This window comes from Tupaia chinensis, unplaced genomic scaffold, assembly GCF_000334495.1.
Source record: "Tupaia chinensis unplaced genomic scaffold, TupChi_1.0 Scaffold140845_1, whole genome shotgun sequence".
NCBI lineage: Eukaryota > Metazoa > Chordata > Mammalia > Scandentia > Tupaiidae > Tupaia > Tupaia belangeri.
The window spans coordinates 632,611-654,812 of NW_006200713.1; the positions used below are offsets into that span (position 1 = coordinate 632,611).

A 22,202-nucleotide genomic window follows, 5' to 3' on the forward strand; every position below is an offset into this window, starting at 1 on the left:
ACATTTTTACTTTTCTTGGTAAATTGCAAAATGCTGACAATACAAGTGCACTAAATATCAACACATTTTACATCTTTGCTAAAAATTCCTAGTTTGTTTTTAGTCTTTAAAATGGTGCAACCAAATCATTTATTCTCACTTCCCACTTTTTTTTTTTAAGGTTTTTGCCATAGGGCATGTTCACTCACTCTCCAGAGAGAGACAGAGAGGAAGGGAAAGTGAAAAATCACCCTGCAGGGGGATGACTACAGCAATTGTTTCTCCTCCATTCTCCTTTTGGGGTCTTTGGCATGAATGCACACAAGCCCAGCATGATTTTTAAGCCACTAGGTCTGGGATTTGAACTATGGTCAGCCAAGTAGGAGTTCAGCACCTTAACCACTATGCCACCTGCTGGACCCCTCACTTGTCACTTTTATTAGAAGCATGAGCTTTTTGAAAAGAAAACTCTATTCCAAATCTATTATTTATATTTCTATTGATAAATTCACAAACTGTAGAAATATGTTTGCCCTACTCATATCAGGCATACAATGAAGTATAGTGTTTGTTTTTTCTATTAAGTTGTTCAGTCTGGGACACAATAAACTTGGGTCACTTTCTATTTCCCAGGACCAGAAAAAAATGAAGATACATGGAAAGAGTAGTTTTGCAGATGAGTCTTACATAAATATTAATGATTGGAATTTAATGCAATCTAGGAAAGCAAAATTATTTTTCTAGGAGTCAAGGAAAATTAAGACTAACAGGAGTGGACCAACAGGTGGCATGGAGGTCAAAGCAGCTGGATCCCACATGGGCTACTGCACTGTTTGAGTCTCAGACTGGGGATGAGGGGGCTTGAAATCACACCGGGTGTGTGTGCATGGGTAAAATTCTGAAAAGAGAATGAAGGAGAAGGGATTGTGGTGTGGTTTTCCCCCTGGGGGGTGATTTCTCACTTTCCCTCTCTCCTTCTGCCAAGTGCACCCACCCTATAGCAAAAATTTAAAAAATAAAAAGACGAATAGGAATGCTGGCATTAAAAGGCAAAGAGTTTTTGAATAACTCATCATTTAAATAAGACACAGGTTTAAATCACTGTAGTTAATACACAAACAGCCTAGATAGGAAAAAATAAAACTATTGGATTTAGATTTGAACCCCGTGTTAAGTAAGAGAGTGAATTATAGTAGTCTCCCCTTATGCGAGCCCCCCAGTGGATGCCTGAAACTCTGGATAGCACTGAACCCTATATATATATATAGTAGTATATATATACTATGTTTTTCCTATACATATATACTTGTAATAAAGTTTAATTTATAAATTAGGCCCAGTAAGATAGTAACAATAACTAATAATAAAATAGAGCAATTGCCTCAAAGCAACTCCCCGAGCTTTGGTGCCATTGTTATGTAAAATAAGGGCTACTTGAATGAATGGAGATACCAGGACAGTCTAACTGGGAGGGCTCCTAAGTGCCTAACCCAGCTGGTGTTGATGGCTGTGGAGAAATAAAGCAGGGAAAGACAGAAGGGCTGAGGAGAGTGAAACTAAACAGATATCAAGGGGAAGATGTCATTAAAAAGGTAATATTTGAACAATGATTCAAAGGAGTTGAGGGACTGAGCTATGTGGCTCCCTGGTGGAGAGCATGTAATTTAGAATAACCAGCATGTGCAAAGACCCTGAGATAGGAATGTGCTCGGCATGTTGAAGGACCAGCAAGGACACCACTGTGGTTGAAGTAGCAAGTGAGGGGCATGAGAGCAGTAGAAGTTGATGTTAGAGCATGAACACGGAGCAAGAGCATGAAAGGTGTTTAAACCATTTTGAGTATTTTTTGCTTTTACTCTAAGAGAAGCATGTAATACGATACCATTTATTTTTATTTGCCAGTGGGCATGTGCACTTGCTAGAAAGACATAAAAGAGAAAGAGAGGGAGAAAGCAACCCCCAACAGGAATGTGGTCATGCCACAGTCTCTTTTCCTCTTTCTCTCCATCCTGTCAGGATTTTGGGCCCCCACACACACTCACCCAGTGTATTTCTCAAGCTGCCAGGGCTAGGGTTCAAACCATGGTTAGCCATGTGGGATCCAGTTTCCTTAACCACCAGGCCATGTGCCCAGTCCCTTGTAATATTGATGCAGGAATTTGGGGTGATCAGACTGAAGACCAGTACTGCAAAATGACCCATCTTACGCTCATGAAGAATTAGAGACATGGACACCAAGAAGGGATGGTAAAGTAAGGTTCATTAAGAGAAGAAAGACACAGAGCTCCCAATCAGGGAGAGGTCCCAGTAATGAATTGCTAAAGAGGAGTTGAGGCGAAGCGTTTTTATCCCAGCAAGGAGGGACTTGTGTATGCATTTCCCTTATAGAGAGTCCATATCAGGTGATTTATATAATTTTTTCTCCTATTTGGAAGTGGGCTTACAAAACACAAGACCTGAGATCTTCAGATCTTAATTTATTAACTAAGGTCTGTGGCCCATAAAGCTTCTAGTTTTGATCATGTTTTATACAAGTCTAAAATGAAGCCTTGTTTTTTTATTTTCCCTTGTGCTTCCAAAATGTAATCTCATTTAAGCTCTCTTATCATACAAGTGCTAACCTGCATGTCATGTTCCCATTTTTCAAACAATTGCTCAAGGTTTTTTGCACTCTTGCTCTCCAGACTAGGAGACTATACTCTGTTTGGAATGTAGTAATGATTTGAAAAAATGCTCACTTCAATTGTCATTATCTCAGGCAGGCTGCAAGCAGCTTTCTATTAAGCAAGTAGTGAGAGCTAATAATTTATTTTTAGCAACAGCAGTAAATAATTTTTATTACAGGCTTGACTATAGTGACTCCATCTCATCTTGTATTCTTTATTCCATGGAATCTCAACCCTATCTACCTAGGCAGAGATCTTATTCCAATTTCAATGTGATACAATCTAACGTGTTTCACCAATCTTCCCATCTTGTTTCTTGAAAATCCTATTTGGCTAATCTACACAGTGTATGCTTGAAGCTGTGCCCTCTGAGAGGAAATCTTTTTGCCACTGTTCTTCAAGATAATCCTTAAGAGGATCTCTATAATACAACCACAGGCTACTTTGGGTTATACCAGTACATAATGCAGAACCATCCAGGCTCAAAAGGTTTCTTTCTCAGTCAGCTGGACTTAGTGAACTCTCCATGAGGCCTCAGATGGAGAGAGGAAGGCAGTGTGGCTGGACCAGACACTTGGGAGTGTGACTCACATGCTCTTGAAAATGTATTGGGCTTTTGGGACTGACTGAAGCCTGTGCTTGCTTACATCTACCACTCTCACTTTCTGAGAGTGATACGCCCACTCAATATACTAGCTTGGTAGATCAGAGAAGCTCTACATGTGAATTTTTAATTTCTGGTTTTATTGCTTTGAAATAAAATGTTTTCGATTGTTTACTTTTTACAAATTTTAAGGTTTATATTATGGTTAACATTTGTAAATCCCTTGAGTATGTGAAAAGGTATACTGTGTTTTTATGGTACAGACTGGTATTTTTTAAGTAGATCCACCTCATTGCTATTCATACTTTTTTTTTTTTTGAGAGTTTTTTGCTATAGGGTGCATGCACTTGCCAGAAAGACAGAGAGAGAAGAGAGATAGAAAGCGAGAAATCACCCCCCAGGGGGGATGACCACACCGCAATCCCTTCTCCTCCATTCTCCTCTTAGGATTCTGGGCACGCACACACACAGGCACCTGGCATGAATTTAAGCTGCCGGGTCTGGGATGCAAACTGCGGTCGACTACGTGGGAGTCCGGCGACATAGCCATTACGCTAACTGCTGGTCCCCATACATTTTTTTAATAGAGATATTTTTGCAATGGGGCACACACGCTCACCAGAGAGACAGAAAGCAAGAAATCACCCCCCAAGGGGTATGACCAGGATGCAATCCCTTCTCCTCCTGTCTCCTCTTGGTATTTTATGTACACATGCACACGCACATGCACCTGGCATGAGTTTTAAGCTGCTGGGTCCGAGATTTGAACTGCAGCCAACTACATTGGAGACTAGTGACATAACCATTACGCCGTAACTTGGTCCTGCTATTCATACCTTTTATTATCCTTAATATTCATATACTTAACTGCATGAACTGAGAGAAGTTAACTAAAATCTTTTTTTTTTTTTTTGCTAGAGGGTGTGTGCACTCACCATAGAAACACAGAAAAAGAGAAAATGAGAAAACACCCCCTCGGGGAATGGCCACACTGCAATCTCCTCTCCTCCAATTCTCCTCATAGAATTCTAGGCATGCACATGCACCTGGTGCTTTTCAAACTGCTGGTTCAAAGTCCTGAATCACACAGTCAACCATGTGGGTTCCAGCCGTCTTAACCACACCACCAGCTAGCATCCCTTCATTTGTTTGTTTTCTTGGTATACCTTTGTCCATCCTTTTATTTTGCTTTAGGTTTATCTTGTATCCCATCTAGGTCTTTTTGCCTCAGGTAAGTTTAGCCCATTTACATGTATTAATATGACATATTCAGGTTTAGGTTTACTTCTGTCCCGATTAGCTAGGCACTTTTTGCATGTTCAAATGATGTCATGAGGTACTGTTTTCTTGCTTTGCTTTATTTGTATGTTTCTGTTCTCAAATTTGTACACAGGATTTAATCAGGTATGACAGGATGACAAACTGGAGACACCTGCTTTTAAAAGAATTTACTTACCTTTCCCAAAAAAAGGGGGTATACCGTGCCATGCCACAGCAGGTCACATGAGGAAACCAATGCTAAGATCCAGGAGGCAGAAGCAGCAAAGGAAAAGTTAGGGCAGAGACATTATCACAGTGGGGTAAACTGTTAGGCCCAAATGTCCCCATTGTTGGAACACAGATGGGGTTTATGGTTGTTGGGTTTGTAATATGTTTTTTTAAAAGGAATTATTTAATTTATTATTATTATTAAATTTGACCAGAGAGAGTGAAAAAGCAAGCTACCAGGTCTGGGACTAGAACTACAGTCAGCCATGTGGGAGTATATCACCTTAACCTCAGTAATACGGTTTTTGAGTGCCTGTGAGACCTAGATTGTAGGGAAGCAAAAGACTTTGGCTGTCTGTTTGGCACAGTGATTAATGATAACAAATACACTAATACAGAATCTATGGAAACAGTTTTTTCTGATAAACTAGTTTTATATTATATTTTTCGGTAACTTAAAACATTAACCTTATTTTCCTCTTTGAACAATGATGAATTTATATATTTCCTTCTCTCTTTCCTGTCTACTACTTTATTGTGGTTGATATTATCTGTGTTGACTTCTATGAAAAATGCTTTTAATTCTATTCATAGATTTATCAGCTTTAAAGATCTCTTAACCCTCATTGTAGCCTTTAAAAATAAAGACATCATCATATTTACACTGCTATCTACCTTTTCTCTCCTTCCCTTTTTGAAAATCAGTATTTAATATTATGCTCTATGGCAATAATCTTCACATTTATTTTAGCTTTGGTTCTACAGTTAAACTTTCCATGTACTTTGCCAGTTTTTTTGTTTTTTTGTTTTCCGTTTATCTCCTGATTTGCTAACTTTTCTTAGTAGATTCTCCAACAATGGTTTATATTTCCTGGGTTCTTATATGTTAGAAAGTGTTTACTGGCTTTTTACATGAGTGAGTTTGGCTAGCAGTCCAGTACCATTTGAATCCTCCCATAAAATAAAGGAAATTCTGGTTTTACTGGTCTTATCTCCCTAAAGTAGAACTGGGCAAACTCTCTGACATCCTATGAAAGGAGCATATAAGGGGACTTCAGAATGTTCATGGAAACATGACATTAAATGAGTTATTCTGGGTGCAGAAATTTTGTAATCCATGTATAGTTTTTTCTTAATATGCATTTTTCCATGAACTTTTGAAAACTGCTCATATAATCCAACCTTCTTCAATCAGATACTTTTAGAGGAGATTTCACTTTTGTATTCAACAATTTAAAAAGGCCCCTGACAAGTCCTTTTGTTGCCACTTGGGTACGGAAGGGGCATCCCTCCCACTTTCTGCAGAGGCAGTGGTTCCTGGTACAGAAGCAGCACTGGTGGGGCATGGAGCCAGTAGCATTCTCCTCTGGTGCCCCATGTGCCAGCAGGATAGTAGCAGCTTCCTTATTAGGCCAATTCTAAGCACCATTTCACAAATTACTTACTCCAGAAAGCTTACCTCTGGTTAGTGGGCCTTCTAACAGATCCCTGAGCTAACCAAAATCCTTTCAACAAACTTCTCCAGCTTTATCAGTTTCTGTTTGTAACCAAAACCATATAAACTACAGCCTGCAGGCCAAATCAAGTCCCTTATCTACTATTATTAAATGGTTCCAAATAATCCAGAGTATTTTTTATTCTTGACAGGTAAAGGCTTGTGTTTATGTACATTAGAAGGGATGTGCCCTTGCCAGAAACAAAAAAATAGAGAAAGGAGAAACCATCCCTCCATGGGGAATGATCACGCTGGGATGCCTTCTCTGTCTTCCTCCTTTCAGGATTTTGGACACACATGCACATGTGCCCAGTGTGTTTCCCCAACTTTCAGGTCTGGGATTCTAACCATATAGCCAAGCCATGTGGAATCCAGCTGCCTTGACCATGGGGTCACAGAGCCAGCCCGACACAGAAAGATTTTGAAATACAAATTTTAGTGTCCATAAATAAAGTTTTATTGGAACACAGACATGGTAATTTGTTACGTATTATCTGAATGCTTACTCAGACATTTGATACACAAAACTGTAAAATATTCATAAAAATAAGACAAATCAAAAGTACAACTATTATTACTTTATATCTTTTATATAAAATTATTTATTTTTAGCCTTATGGAAAAGTTATAAAAAATTAGCACATGACTACCACTTCTTTAAATTAGTTTACCATATCTATTACTTCTTCCCTACTACAACATTTTGGGGACATCATTTTTCAGAGAACAGTATATTTTTTAAACATATTCTCAATTATTAAGATGGCTTTATGCTAAGAAGCCCAGAAAGCCTTGACTTGGTAAACTCCTTTTACATAGTCTGAAGCTGGTAAACCTTTGGGCCTTTTTTTAAGAGGTAACCTTGGTCATTTAGTGATCCAATGAAATTCTCAAAATCAGCAACCTGGAAGACAATATCAAGAGTTATTAGTACATGAAGTAGTATGTCAAACTATGAATTTTTAAAAATTGAAATCCCAAACAATAATATACAACTGTCAAGTTTCTTGAGCAAGTAAAACTATTTTATACTTTTTACAGGGCAAACTGCCTACTTTTGAGCTCTGAATCCTATAATGCCAAAATAAATAAAAATAGAAACTCCAGTATTCAAAGATACTTTTATGTTTGTTTTAGCTTAGCTTAAAAGCAAAAATTAAGGCCAACTAGTGGCACAGCAGTTAAGGTGCTGGATCCCACATGACTGACTCTGCAGTTTGAATCCCAAATCTGGCAGCTGAGAAACAACTGTGCATGTGTGTGCATGCACAAAATCCTGAGAGGAGAATGGAGGAGAGACTGTGGTGCAAGCATCTCCCGGGGGGCGATTTCTCACTTTCCCTCTCTGTCCCTGCCTCTGGCAGGCTCAGGTGCCCAGCAGGCTCACGTGCCCTATGGCAAAAACATAAAAAACAACAAATAAAATTAGACTAGCCTTTGAAATTAAGTAAGCAAGTCCAGCTGCCCTAGTGAGCACTGTAAGCACTGCTACTTGGCAGTCTGAGGCTCCATGGGAGACCTCGGTTTGATTTCTGGCCCACTGAAAAGTTAGGGATGGTGGCACATTCTTGTAACTACTTAGAGGATGAGGCAGGAGGATGGCTTAGAAATTCAGTGGGAGGCCAGCAGGTGGCATGGTGGTAAAGCTGCTAGACTCCCACACAGCATACTGCAGTTTGAGTCCCAAACCTGGTGGCTTACTTTGTCTCTTTCTCTCTCTCTTTGGTGAGTGTACATGCCCTGTAGAAAATTAAATAATAATAATTGATAAAATTAAATAATTCTCTTTTTTTGCCCTAGAGGTTTCTGCCTTAGGACACATGCACTTGCTGGGGGGAAGAGAGAGAGATAGTGAGAAAGTGAGAGATCACCCCCTGGAGGGATAGCCATACCATAATCCCTTCTCCTTAATTTTCCTCCCAGGATTGTGGGCACACAGGCACATACACACATACACCCAGTGTGGTTTTCAAGCCACCAGGTTCTGGAAAGCAAACTGCAGTTGGCCATGTAGGAGTCTAATGACATAACCACTATGGCATCTGCTGGTCCCAAAATTAATTTTTTAAAAAAATTTTTTAAAAATTCAATGGGCAGTTTTCCATATAAACTATTTTACCTATTTAAAGTGGAATTACATTGATTTACACTAGAACTTTTAGTAGGAATAAGAGGTGGAATCCCATCCACTTAAGAGACCAGGAAACTGAGGTTCCAACCTATAAAGTGACTTGCTCATAAGGGACTATCAGAAACAAATGGAGACTGAGTCTCATTAAAGTACTTCCCTCTAACCATCAAGATCCTGAAAAACCTGAAGAAAAGGTGGTGTGGGGGACCAGCAGTTAGCGTAATGGTTATGTCACTGAACTCTCACATAGCCGACCGCAGTTCGAATCCCGGACCCGGTGGCTTAAACTCACACCAGGAGTATGTACGTGCCGTGCCCAAGATCCTGAGGAGAATGGAGAAGGGACTGTGGCGTGGCCATCCCCTCCTGGGGGGTGATTTCTCGCTTTCTGTCTCTCTCTGTCTTTCTGACGAGCGTACGCGCCCTATAGTAAAAACTTATCAAAAAAAAAAAAAAGAAAGAAAGAAAGAAAAGGAGGTGTGAATCTTAAATAAAAACTGGTTTTGTTCTACTATACATAAATAAGGACCTCCTCAAATTATTACAAAAAAGAGACTTATTAAATATTTCATTTCTCATACCTGAATGTTTAGCTCTTTGGCAATCTGCCGAAGTTGATGAAATTGAAATAAGTTGTTATAAGTTCTTTCAGCAATGTTGTTGAGAGCTGAAATAAATCTTTTTGCTGTTGACCTGTTGCTCATTCCAGAACCATGCTGGGATCGCTCAAAATCTAGGTTCCCAAATTCATCAGAATAAGTACCTAGCATGCTTAAAGAGGGAAGAAAAATGTTACTCCATGTGGTGTGGTGGTAGAAATTTTTCTCCTGGGTTTCCAGGTTGTAAGATGAAAAATTTAGGAGGAGCTATGAGGCTCATTGAGCAAATATTTAAGCATGTGTTGACTGAGTGGTCACTTGGAAATTCACTGTAGTATGAACTTTAGGGAGGATAAAAATATTTTAGACAGTTAACTGTTTTTAAGAAACTTCTAAATCTTGAGAGAAATGCATAAGATCACAAAGTTGAAAAACTATAAGTATTTGGAGCATTCTTCTTGATGTATGAAAAAAATAAATACTACACTTAATAAATTTAGGCTTTAATAGGTAAAGACAAGTTCCCATCTCCTGGTATGGCATGTGACAAAGAGTATTTAAAGATACTGCAGAATAAACTAGAAGGCTTATATTGACTTGTAGCAATGGTTAAACAGTAAAGGATATGCCTATTACCTTCGGTTCTTTGCTTTCTCTTATATCATAATATCACTAAGGAAGGAAATATGCACTTGACAGTGAGTTTTATCTAGAAATCTGAAAATACTATTAGGTTGTTAAAAAGTCATGATGTATTTTTTCTATGCAAAAATGTGCCATGACTTCCTACAACTCAATAGTTAAAGATATAATTAACTATCCTCTCTAACCCAGTTCTATTGCCAATTTCTAGCCTGTTCACTGGAACACACATAATTTCACAACCAGGTGAACAGGCAAGACATTTAATAAAGACAGGAGCAAGCCTTCTCAAATACTTACCTGTGGGTTGACTATAGATCTATGTGAACTTATTATCCATTCAAAAAAATAATGTTTTTTTTTTTTTTAAAGAGAGATTTTTGCTATAGGTTACATGTACTTGCTGGAGAGACACAAAGCAAAAAATCATCCCCAGGGTGTTGGCCACACTGCAATCCCTTCTCTCTTCTTCTCTCGGGAGTTTGGGCACGCTTCCAGCATGAGTTTCAAGCTGCTGGGTCCAGGACTCAAACCATGGTCCACTATGTGGGAGCCCAGCAATGTAACCATTTCATCATTGGCTGGTCCCCTAAATGCTGATCCCTATAATCTTTACATTAAAAAATTTGGTGGGGACCAGCAGATGGCAAAATGGTTACACATAGTGGACCATGGTTTGAGTCCCAGACCCAGTGGACTGAAACTCAGGTGTGTGTGCCCAAAATCCGAGAGGAGACTAGATAAGGGATTGTGATGTGGCCATCCCCTCTGAGGGGGGTGATTTCTCGCTTTCTGTCTTTATCTCTTTGGCAAGGGCACACATCCTGTAGCAAAAATCTCTCAGAAAAAAGATTATTTATACATTCAGAAATATCTTCAACCAAGAAAGCAGAGCTTGGTTAGAGGAAAATAAATAATTTAATGGGATAAATAAAAGTAATTTTGCTGGGACTAGCAGTTGGCATAATGGCTATGTGGCTGCACTCCCATGTAGTTGACCACGGTTCGAGTCCTGGACCCGGCAGCTTAAACTCACACCAGGCACGTGTGTGTGCATGCCCAAAATCCCAAGAGGAGAATGGAGGAGAAGGGATTGCTGTGGCCATCCCCCGCAGGGGGTGATTTCTCGCTTTCTGTCTTTCTGGTGAGCGCATGCGCCCTATAGCAAAACCTCTCCAAAAAAATTAAGTTATTTTCCTTGGTCTAAATATATCATTTTAGATGGACCAATAACTGGCATTTCATTTAAGACAGCATTTAAAGTTTTGATCTTACCTGTATTTCATAATTTCAACTATATCCTCAGCATCTTCTTTGGTTGCTTCCTCTCTCAATTCCAACCTTGCTCGTGCCTTTGGACAAAAACAACTGTCTTCAGATGTCAAAAGATTTATACATTTACCATTATCAAAAGATGTAATATACAAAAGATATTTATTTATTTATTTATTTATTTACCATTGTTTGAAGGGGTATAGAGGTCTAATTTTATTTCATGTACTCATTTTTCACAAAATTAATTTTTATGGGGAGGGAGGATGTAATATCAAAAGTCAGGATTTTAAAAAGTTATTTGAATACTTGAATATGAATACAACTAATTTAAAATATGGATAAAACTGATTTTTATGTACTAACATCTTTCTGAGAGTGTTCAAAAGATTTCACTATTAAATATATTTAATGTTTCTATGCTTTTTACTTTCAGGAAATTATGCATAACCAATTTGTTTAAACAACAAAAATTAATCAGATTTTAGGAACAAAAAGCCCAAACTCTGACCTAGCTTTTTTTTTTTTTTTTTTCTGCTAGAGGGCATGTATGCTCACCATGGAGAGACAAAGAGAGAGAGAGAGACAGAAAGAGAGGGAGAGAAGAAAGCAATCCCCCACTCCCAATGGGGAATGGTCCTGCACCATTCTTCCCTCCTCATCTCTTACCCTTTTTGGGATTTTGACCTGCATGCACATATGCCCAGAGGGCTTCTCAAGCCAGTGGTGCTAGGATTCAGACTTTGCAGTCAGCCACATAGGATCTAGCTGCAGAGCCAGCTAGATCACATCATAGGGCCAGCCCTGATCCAGCTCATTTTAACATCCAGAGTCCTCTTAGCATTCCACAGCTGTGAGTACTATTACCGCTGTTACAAACTCAGGCGTCATCCTTACAGAACAATCATTTAATCAAACCAAATACTCAAGATATTTGACACATTCTATGTTCCCATACACTCAATTTGGAATCCTAGATTCCTAGTTAACCTAACCACTCTTCAAAGACTCTAGGAATCTCCTACATGTCATTTAAATTAAAAAAAAAAAACGTTGCATGGTCAGTAACTGGTCCTGTGCTCAGAAGTGGCTGGGCCTTGGGATATGACTGATAGGACGTTATCTTTAAAAAAATGTTTCTCTATCCATTCCTAGTATTTCTCAAGTGGAAGGAAAACGTTGTCAATTACCTAGAAAATTATTCAAAAGAGAACTCATATTTTATTCTACCCACTTATCTAAGCCAGAAAAATGTAAAAATAAACCTCTGTTAAGCGAATCAAAGATTCCAGCTGCCGGGTAGTGATTGGTGAGCTGTTTAATCGCTGGCTCTGCTTCCGGAGTTCGAGGTAAAAATCTTGAAGCACTTGAGCAGCTTCTGTGGAGAGTCTCGGGGAGACATACTGTCGGGCGTAGCCAATGTACTTTCTCAACAGCTGGTGGGGAACTGGGTCTATGGTTTCTCCAGGAACCACCTGAAGCATAAGAAAAAAGACCAAGATGACAAGGATAAGTAGCAATAAAATCTTTCTGCTAAAATAACGTGTTTAGATAAATACAAAATTCTAGAAGACATATATAAAATATATAAGCCAAATAATGTGGTTGTAGTTCTCATTCTACTTGACTATTTTAAAGGAAATTTACATAAACTCTATTACCTTTAAGTGTTGGTATGAAAGTTTATATATTATTGCTCTACAGTAAGCCACCCACTGAACTCTGACATTCAAACAGAAAAAAAGAAATGATTAAGGAGAAGCATTTATACCTTTAGTCTTTCTGATAATGGTTTATCAGAAACCACTTCCAGTACAGAAGTATTTGAATCCTGACTGTTCATACGTGCTATGGTGGCACCGCTAACAACTCTGGGCTTCCCAGCTCTTATTGCAATCACATGTTCAGAGAGTAAGTGATCATGATGCTCATTTGGGGTGTCTAACAGGATGAAGACCAAATCAAATCTGGACAGCAGGGCACTCCCCATTCTAAAAGGAATGAAAGAAAGAAAATAAATAAACAACGACTGACATCAAAACAGTGTAGAAAATGTTTACTCACTTGCTTACTACTAAACTTATATACAGAACTTAAAATCATGCTTTGGGGTAAAGAAATCAGCAAGTAGCCTTTTGGATTTCATATATATATATATATGAATAAAATTTTTTAAGAATTATTTATTTATTATTTTTTCACATGACTTTTGCCAGAGAAAAACCAAGAGAGAGAGGGGAGAGTGAAAAACCAAGCCGCCAAGTCCGGGACTCGAACCACGGTTAGCCATGTGGGAGTTCCAGTGCCTTAACCACTACGCCACCTGCTGGCTCCTTGGATTAATTATATTAACCCACTTTGGCCTTTTGGATATATGCATAAAACTTAGAGATACCTACCCTTGGTAGGTTGAGGATATAGCCCTTTTTCACACCCTTAAAACCACTGAATTCTTCATGTTCTCTTATCACTAACTGAAATTAATGCTACATGATACTGTGGAAGACTGCATATTAGATCTTGTACATGAACAACTGTTTGTCCATTTTGTTCCCTTGCCCTAACATGGCTGTCTGCTTCTGTAAGCCTGCTTGCTCTTCCCATGAGAAAAGAGCTTGTGCTAGACATACAGAAAACCATATCTGGGACGACATCCTATAACCTGCTACTGTCTTTGCTAACTAGCCCGAAACCCTTTTGTTTAGCAATGTAACTGCCTGCATGGAAACCCCACTCCCCTCAGAAATAATTAACCTGCTTGATTCAGCTTCTGTAACTGCTTACATAGAAACCCCTGGTAACTGACCCCTACAAAAAGACTACTCAAACTTCGGTAGGGGCTGCAGTTCTGACTCTCGCCCCTCTACTCCCACCCGCCCCGGAGTCTCAGACTGTAGTCACTGGCCAGCTAATAAAGACTCCCTTTAAACTTAATCTGTCTTTGGTGGTCGTTCATTCAGTGCACTCTACAATACAAGGGGTCTTCAAAAAGTTCGTGGAAAATAGAAAAAATTATGTGGGCTAGCTGGTGGTCTGGTGGTTAAGGCAGCCAGATCCACAAAGTTGACTATACACCACTGGAGCCTTGAACCCAGTGGCTTGAAAACAAGCCAGGTGTGTGTGCCTATGTGCCTGTGTGCCCAAAATCCTGAGGAGGGAGAAATGACGGAGAAGGAACTGTGGTGTAACCATTCTCCACAGGCGGTGCTTTCTCCCTCTCTGGTAAGCACATGTGCCCTCTGACAAAAAGAAAAAGAAAACTAATAAACTCATACTTTAATTCCATTTCCATGAACTTTTTGAAGTACCCGAGTACATCAAAATTCTCTAGTTGAGTAGTTCTTAAGCTTTTGCCTCACCAAAACAGCGAGTCTTCCAAAGCATCTATGTTCCACTTAGAAGAAAAAGCCTACTTTTTCTTGAAAGAGCATCTATGTATCTATTATCATAAAAGTGTTGTGTTCTATTTAGTCATTTCCTCTAAACTCATCTATGTAGGTAATTCCTCTATTTGAGACACACACACAAACACAATGAAATACAGAGTGATTGAAGAATTTGACCAAGGCCCCAAAGCAGGTTTGTGATACAAGTTGAGTAGCCCTTGTCTGAAACACTTGAGACTGGAAATGTTTCTTTTAGATTTTGTAGTTTTGATTTTGTAATATTTACATACACATGATGCAATATGTTGGGAACAGAACCCAAGTCTAAACATGAAATTCATTTGTTTCACATACACCTTTTACACATAGCCTAAAGGTAATTTTATGCAGTGTTTTTGAACTGCAGCATTTTGACCGTGACCTGCTCAATGAGATCAGGTGGCATCATGCCAGCACTCAAAAAGTTTTGGGGGCCAATCTCATAGTCCAGCATTTAGGTGCTGTGCAGAGGGAGAAAGACGTCAACATGGGTGACCAGGGTTCAAGTCCCAGTCTCATAAGTGTGAAAAACACACTGGGTTTGCACACATGGCTGGGCTCCTGACAGGATGGAGAACTGAAGGAAAAGGGACTGCAGCATAGCCAGGCCCTGGGAGTATGCCCTCCCTCTCCCCTTCTCTGTGCATGCATCCTCTGGCATTAAACAGTTTGTGTGTGTTTGTGTGTGGAGGGGGTATTCTGAAGCATTTCAGATTTTGGACTTTTTGATTAGGAATATTCAACATCTACAAAAACCAGAATCCAAGTTCCCTGGATTTCTGTTCAATAGGATTTTTCTAATGCAGCACTTTGACACTGAACCAAAGAAAAACAAACAGGATGACATTTTTTGGTGGTGGTGACAGAGAAATAGCCCAGATCTTGAAGCATAATCAAGTACTTTTCTATGTACCAAAGACTACTCTATTAAATGTATACATTATTAAACAGTAGGAAATCAGCCTTCTCCCCACTATACTGAAGATTCTCATTTTTTTTGTATTTAACACTCGTCTTTTTCTTACTTTTACATTACTTGCATTTATTTTCTCCTTCAACCTGCACAGAACCAATAAGAGAAAGCACACACACAGACATAAACGTTGTTTCTGAACACAGTGGGAACACACCACAAGTATACAAGTATGTAACAAGACTCTTTTATTTATTTATTTATTTTTAATTTACTATAGGGCACATGCACTTGCCAGAGAAAGAAGGGAAAGTGAGAGAGCACCCCTTGGGGGGATGGCCACTCTGCAATCCCTTCACAATCCCTTCTCCTCCATTCTCCCCTTGGAATTCTGGGCATGGCATGTATAGATGCCTGCTTGTTTTTCAAGCTGCCAGGTCTGGGACTTGAACTGCACAGTTGGCCATATGGGATCCGGCCACCTTAACCAACACACCACTGGCTAGCTAGCTATGTAACAATGCTCTTACCACTTTCTGATAAAGCACAGACACATTCCCTTATTGATATATACAAAGCCACTTTCATTCTCATGACTGCAATTTTCTACCGTACGGTCTTACTATAGTTTTAAATTATTTCCACTCTTTGGCTGGTCATGCTGTAATACCCACCCTGTAAACATTGTTGTGTACTCATGGGACTATTTCTATGAGCAAGATTCCTAAAAGTAGAATGACTGAGACAAAAAGAATGTTTATTTAAAGTTGTAAAGAACAGGTTAAGTGTTTCTCCAAAATACTAAATTGTGGGGAGCAGCAGACTGCATAGGGCAAGTTATGTCACTGGACTCCCAGAGTCAACTGCAGTTCGAGTCCTGGACCTGATGGCTTAAAACTCATGCCAGGTCCATGTGCATGCATGCCTGCCCAAAATCCTGAGAGGATAATGGAGAACGGATTACAGCATAGCAATTTCCCCTGTGGGGGTGAGTTTTCACTTTCTTTCTGTCTCCCTGGCAAGCACATGTGCCCTATAGCAAAATCTCAAACTAAATTGTGTATTTGAGAACTCATTTCTCCATTTCTTTGCCAATAATAATGAAAATAATAACAACTATTATCATTATTATTATATTCACTATAGAACGCATGCACTTGCTGCAGAGAGAGACAGAAAGCGAGAAATCACCCCCCCAGGGTGGATGGTCATGCCACAATAACTTCTTCCATATTCTCCTCTTGTAATTTTGGGCACACACGCACACATGCTTGGCATGGGTTTCAAGCTGCTGTGGTTGACCATGTGGGAGTCCAGTGCCTTAACCACTATGCCACCTGCTGGTCCCATCAATAATTATTAATACTACATATTCTTAATATTGTGGCAGAGACAGAGAGGGATGGGAGAAAGCACTCCCCAATGTAGCATGGCCACACCACACTTCCCTTTTCCTCCAGCTCTCCATTCTGTCAGGTTTTGGGGTACACATGTACATGCTCCTGGTGTGTTTTTCAAGCCACAGGGCTGGGATTCAAAATGCATAGTCAGCCCTGTGTGATTCAGCTCTAAAGGAGCCCCACCAGGCCACAGGGCCAGCCCTTAATATTTTTAAACATCTGCCCCTCTGGTAGATACAGGGTATACCACTGTTTTAATCTGTAGTGTTTAAGCACACTGTTGTACATTTATTGGACATTTGTAACTCCTGTGAACTATTCATTCACTTAAATATTTGAAAAGACTTACTTTAAATTCTCAGAAACTGTCTTGGCTTTATTGTAGTGTCCTCCAACTGGATTTGCAGCAGCAATAATGGAAGTTCTTGCAGGAAGGCTACAAACCACGCCAGCCTTAGCAAGACTAATACTTTGCTGTTCCATGGCTTCTAACAAGGCTTGATGTTGATTCCCCATCTTATCAAATTCATCTATGCCACAAATACCTATAATCACAGAGAATTAAATAGAAAACATTTTCTTTGGTTAACTTCTAAATTTTACAAGCTATAAACTATTCCACAATAAAGAATTCTTTCCAGGGCCAGGAGATGGCATACTGGTTATAGCACTGGATTCCCACATGGCCAACCACAGTTCAAGTCCCAGACCCGGAGGCTTGAAAATCCCAGGAGAAGAATAGAGAAGGGATTGCAGCATAACTATCCCCCCTGGGAGGCTCACTTTCCCTCTCCTATCTTGCTTTCTAGCCAGCAAGTACAAATGCCTTATGGTAAAAACCTTAAAAATGGGGGGAGGAAAACCAGCAAATGGAGTTATGATTACATGGCTGGACTCCCACTTAGCTGACCATGGTTCAAGTCCCAGACCCGGCGGCTTAATAAACTCACACCAGGTGCATGTGCATGTGTGTCCAAAATCCTGAGAGGAGAATGGAGGAGAAGGGACTGTGGCATGGTCACCCCCTTGGGGGTTGATTTCTCACTTTCTGTCTCCCTCCAGCGAGTGCATGCAAAATCTCTTTAAAAAATTATTTTCATTTATTGTTAGTAGTTAAATGTTTTATAGCAAATACACTGATCTTACATAAGTTTCGTGTAAAATGTATTTATTTGGAATTTTCCATAGATAAGCCACTGTATTGCAGGGGCTACAAAAATGAAGATGATGACAGTGAGCCTCAAAAGTTGTAAGTTACGGGAACCAGCAGTTAGCGTAATGGCTATGTCGCTGGACTCCCACCTAGTAGACCGCGGTTCGTGTCCCAGACCCAGTGGCTTAAAACTCATGCCGGGCGCATGTGCGTGCGTGCCCAAGATCCCGAGAGGAGAATGGAGGAGAAGGGATTGCAGCGTGACCATCCCCCCTGGGGGGTGATTTCTCGCTTTCTGTCTCTATGTCTCTCTCTGTCTGGCGAGCGCACGCGCCCTACAGTGAAAATCTCTCAAAAAAAAAAAAAAAGTTGTAAGTTACATTACCTTATAACACTTTTTCCCCTCTTCTCTATACTAGCTGGGTTAGCAATTAGGAGGTCATCTCTGAAGGCCTTGCTGTGGTTAAACCACTCTGTGTCTACTGTATATGCAGCCAAGCCTTAGGAGCTCAGAAGTGTAAGTGGGAAATAACTGCCAACCGTCTTTTGCTTATTTCAAGATTTTCTTATATCTTTTGATCCACTTCTGCTTCAATTTTTGGATTCTCTACTTCATAACAATAAACCAGTAACCTCATGTTGAATTTCCTTTGTTCTTCCTTCCTATTGTTGACTCTATAGTTTAAGTTTGCTACTGGACATGTGCACTCACCAAGGACATGGAGAGACAGAGTGAGAAAGTTTCCTTTAGAAGGATAACCACATTACAATCCTTTCTCCTCCATTCTCCTTTTGGGATTTTAGCCACACATGCACACACACACCTGGGGTGTTTTTTTAAGCCACCCTCTCTAGGACTCAAACTACATTCAGCCATGTGGGATCCAGCCACCTTAACCCCCACATCATCAGCTGGCCTGACCCTCCAGTTAAACCTTGTTCTTTTCTTCTTAATTGACTGTGATTATCTCAAGCCTTGCCTTTACCACTGGTTAGGCTGGTACTGTCCAAATGCCTCTTGAACAAACAGAAAGAAATTAATTGAAAAAAAAAAGCTTTTATAGAAAATCCCAAAAATTACTAATTATTATTCCCTTTGGTCTCTCACCTTGATCACCAAGTACCAGGGCACCAGCTTCCAAAGCAAAATCTCCAGAGGAACTGTCTTTTGAAAGAGTTACAGTCAGACCAGAGGTGGTAGTGGTGTTACCACAAACATACACACCACGTGGAGCAACGTTGCATACTGCCTAAGAAAATGGAGAGTTGAAGAGAATCATCCAAAATGTTCCAAAGAATCATCCAGCTAGCAGGAATTGCTCACAGATGTTAGCTATGTGCCAGGTACTCTAACAAGTTTACTTGAAATCTTCACCACCACAAGAGAAAGGTGTTATTATATAGTCCCATTTACTGATGTTGAATCCAAGGCCTACAAAGAGTGAGGGAAGAACTACACATCAATAAAGGTAGGAAGCTGGGACTCAAATCAAGCCAAGGTAGTCTTGACTCTGAAACATATGGTCACGTGAACACAACACAATTCCATTTTATGCCTCATCTTCAAATGGAAGCGAAAAAAAAAAATGCCAATTTTAATTTTGAAGGCTCCAATCCTTCAAACATCAGGTAATAAAATGGTTCAATAAGTACCCACCTTCTGAACAGACAAGCTATGGTAGATCAGAAAAATAAACAGCGAGACCAACAGATGGTGTTAATGGTTACATCTCTGGACTCCCATGTCAACCGCGATTCGAGTCCTCAACCCAGCCAGGTGCATGTGCACACATGCCTAAGATTCCGAGAGGAGAGTGGAGGAAAAGGGACTTGGTGTGATCATCCCCCTAGGGGATGATTTCTCGCTTTCTGTCTCTCTGTGTCTCCGGCAAGCACACGCATACTATAGCAAAAATCTCTCTTAAAAGAAAGAAAGACTGGAGGGACTAGTGGATAGCATAATGGTTACATTGCTGGACTCCCTTAGTCAACCACAGTTCGAGTCCTGGATCCGGAGGCTTAAAACTCATTCCAGGCATGTGTGCATGTGTGCCCAAGGTCCTGAGAGAGAAGGGACTGCAGTGTGACCATCCCCCCCATGGGATGATTTCTCACTTTCTGTCTCTGTCTGTCTCTCTCTCCGGTGAGTGCATGTGCCCTAAAGCAAAAATTGCTCTAAAAGAAAAAAGAGAGAGAGAAAAGAGGGCCACTGGACTCTCACATGGCTGAATGTGGTTTGAGTCCCAGACTTGGTGGCTTGCTTTCTCACTTTCCTTCTCTCTCTCTCTCTTCTGGTAAAATTAAAAAGTTAAATAAGTAATTCTTTAAAAAGAAAAAAAAACTAAATAGCACAAAAGGTCAAAAGCATGGATCTGTGTATTCAGGCAGACCCATTTAAATCCTGGCTCCACAAGCACTGGCTGTGTGGCTCTTGGGCCTCTGGGGGCCTCAGCTCCCTTATGTTAATGACAGTGTTACCCTGGAGCGTAAATGAAATCATGTATGCAAGGCACCTAAGGTACTTGGTACACGGAAGTGCTCCGTGCAAAGCTGCTGTGCAGACCTCCAGTGACCCTACAGTGCTGACTCAATAGCCGTAAATGTCATTGTTTTTATTACTTTTAACTTGTTATTTGTTAGTCTTTCTGAGAAACCTTATAAAGCTTTGAGTGTCAAGGTTTACTAAATGATCAGAGGAAGACAAAATTAAAACTATAAATGGCTGTAAATAATTTAGGATGAGTCCAATTTGCTGAAACACTGGTTTAAAGGGGTTTATATTTAATACCCCCCACTGTTGACAATGTTTAATTTTTACTGTTACAGCTTCTGTTTTTAAAACTGAGTCAAGGGTTTTAATGTATTGATTTGTTTTGTTCTGTTTTGTTAATTTGGTACAGTGCACATGCACAAAAAGGGAAAGAAAGAAAGGGAAAGTGAGAAAGCATCCCCTTCAAGGAGGATGGCCACATCACAATCCCTTTTCCATGCTCCTTGAGATCTTGAACACACATGCACACACATTCGGTGTGTTCCTCAAGCCACTGAATTCAGGACTCAAACTGCACAGCCAGTCAAGTGGGATCTAGCCACCTTAACTACCATGTCACCAGCTGGCCCAAATTGAGCCAAGGGTTTTATTTATTTATTTTTTTGGAGATATATTTTGCTATAGAGTGCATGTGCACAATGGAGAGACAGAGACAGAAAACAAGAAATTACCCTCCAGGAGGGATGGCCATGCTGCAATCCTTTCTCCTCCACTCTCCTCTCAGGATTTTGAGCATGCACGCACCAGCACCCAGAGTATTTCAAGCCCCTGGACTCAAACCGTAATCAGTTGCATGGGAGACCAGTGACTTAACCACTACGCCACCTGCTGGCCCCAAGCCAATGGTTTTAAAGGCATTACTTCAGGTTTAAAAAACAGGGAAAACTGCCAGTGTCATTCTTGGTATTAACACTTTTTAGTACCACTAAATGTATTTGGAACCATCACCTGCCAAGAGACATTTCTTAAATAAAAGAAAAAAAGTGGAATTTTTGTATATTGTAATTTAAATTTTAAGATTTGTACAGGTAATAAAATAGGACACTGGGAATTACACCAGCCTTCTACCTATAATTTACTAATTAAAATTTTTTTTTTTTTTTTTACACACACACTGCTACAAAGACAGAAAAAAAACCTGCGACAATTCAGATCCACACACATGCCATTTCCTGCAGATTCCAGTTAAGTATCCTGCTTTCATTTTATTATGAACTTTGTTTTACTGGCAACTGGTGATTCTGGTGCACAGCCAGGGTTCCCAACTCCTGAGGAAAGATTCAGCAGCCAAAGGCACCATTTACCCAAGGGTCAAGGAGCCCCTGACCTAGTAACATTTTCCACACTAAGTAAGGAGGTGGGGAGAGGGGGAGGGGTCATGGGCCTTCTTAGAAAGAACATTACAGTCAGCTGACCAGGTGTCACCGGGGAAACCACAAGTTCCAGCAGGCAGCACCTCTGGAGCCATCATAAACCCAGGAGGGAAAAACCACTAGGCTCCCATTAGCAGAGGCAGAATCTTAGGGACCATAAGTTGCCTTGCTTGGACTCAGAATCAGTGAAGATGTATATGGACAGATCCTCTACCTCTGTTAAGACTGTTCTTGAAGCCAGATATATTGTTAATGCCCTGGTGTGAAGGGAGGATGAGTGGCTTTGCTTTATTTATTTCCCTGAACTAGTCTGCTCATAGGTGAGGTCACATCACAACAATAAAGACTAGCAAAGCAAAGCTAAATACAAGAAAAGGGACTGGGGAAATGGGTGATGCTTCATTACTGTCTGCCTGTGCAGGCTGTGTGGCAGGAGACTGGCTCCATTGCATTTTATAAGCAAAAGGCCAAACACTAAATGATTGATTTTCTACCTGTAGCATCTGACTCT

The 22,202-nt window shown here is 40.2% G+C and overlaps 1 protein-coding gene across 1 annotated transcript in view; it reads right to left on the reverse strand.

The window, feature by feature from the left end:
- Window positions 1-6,694: 6,694 nt before the first annotated feature.
- MCM8 (minichromosome maintenance 8 homologous recombination repair factor) overlaps window positions 6,695-22,202 on the reverse strand; it is a 36,593-nt gene continuing 21,085 nt past the window's right edge. Inside the window, exons 12-18 of the mRNA XM_014581856.2 lie at window positions 18,876-19,017; window positions 16,964-17,159; window positions 12,648-12,867; window positions 12,142-12,351; window positions 10,880-10,956; window positions 8,945-9,134; window positions 6,695-7,136 (exon numbers count right to left, since the gene is read on the reverse strand). Of these exons, the coding sequence (XP_014437342.1) occupies window positions 7,044-7,136; window positions 8,945-9,134; window positions 10,880-10,956; window positions 12,142-12,351; window positions 12,648-12,867; window positions 16,964-17,159; window positions 18,876-19,017 (1,128 nt within the window). The 3' untranslated portion in view covers window positions 6,695-7,043. The remainder of the gene's footprint in view (window positions 7,137-8,944; window positions 9,135-10,879; window positions 10,957-12,141; window positions 12,352-12,647; window positions 12,868-16,963; window positions 17,160-18,875; window positions 19,018-22,202) is intronic.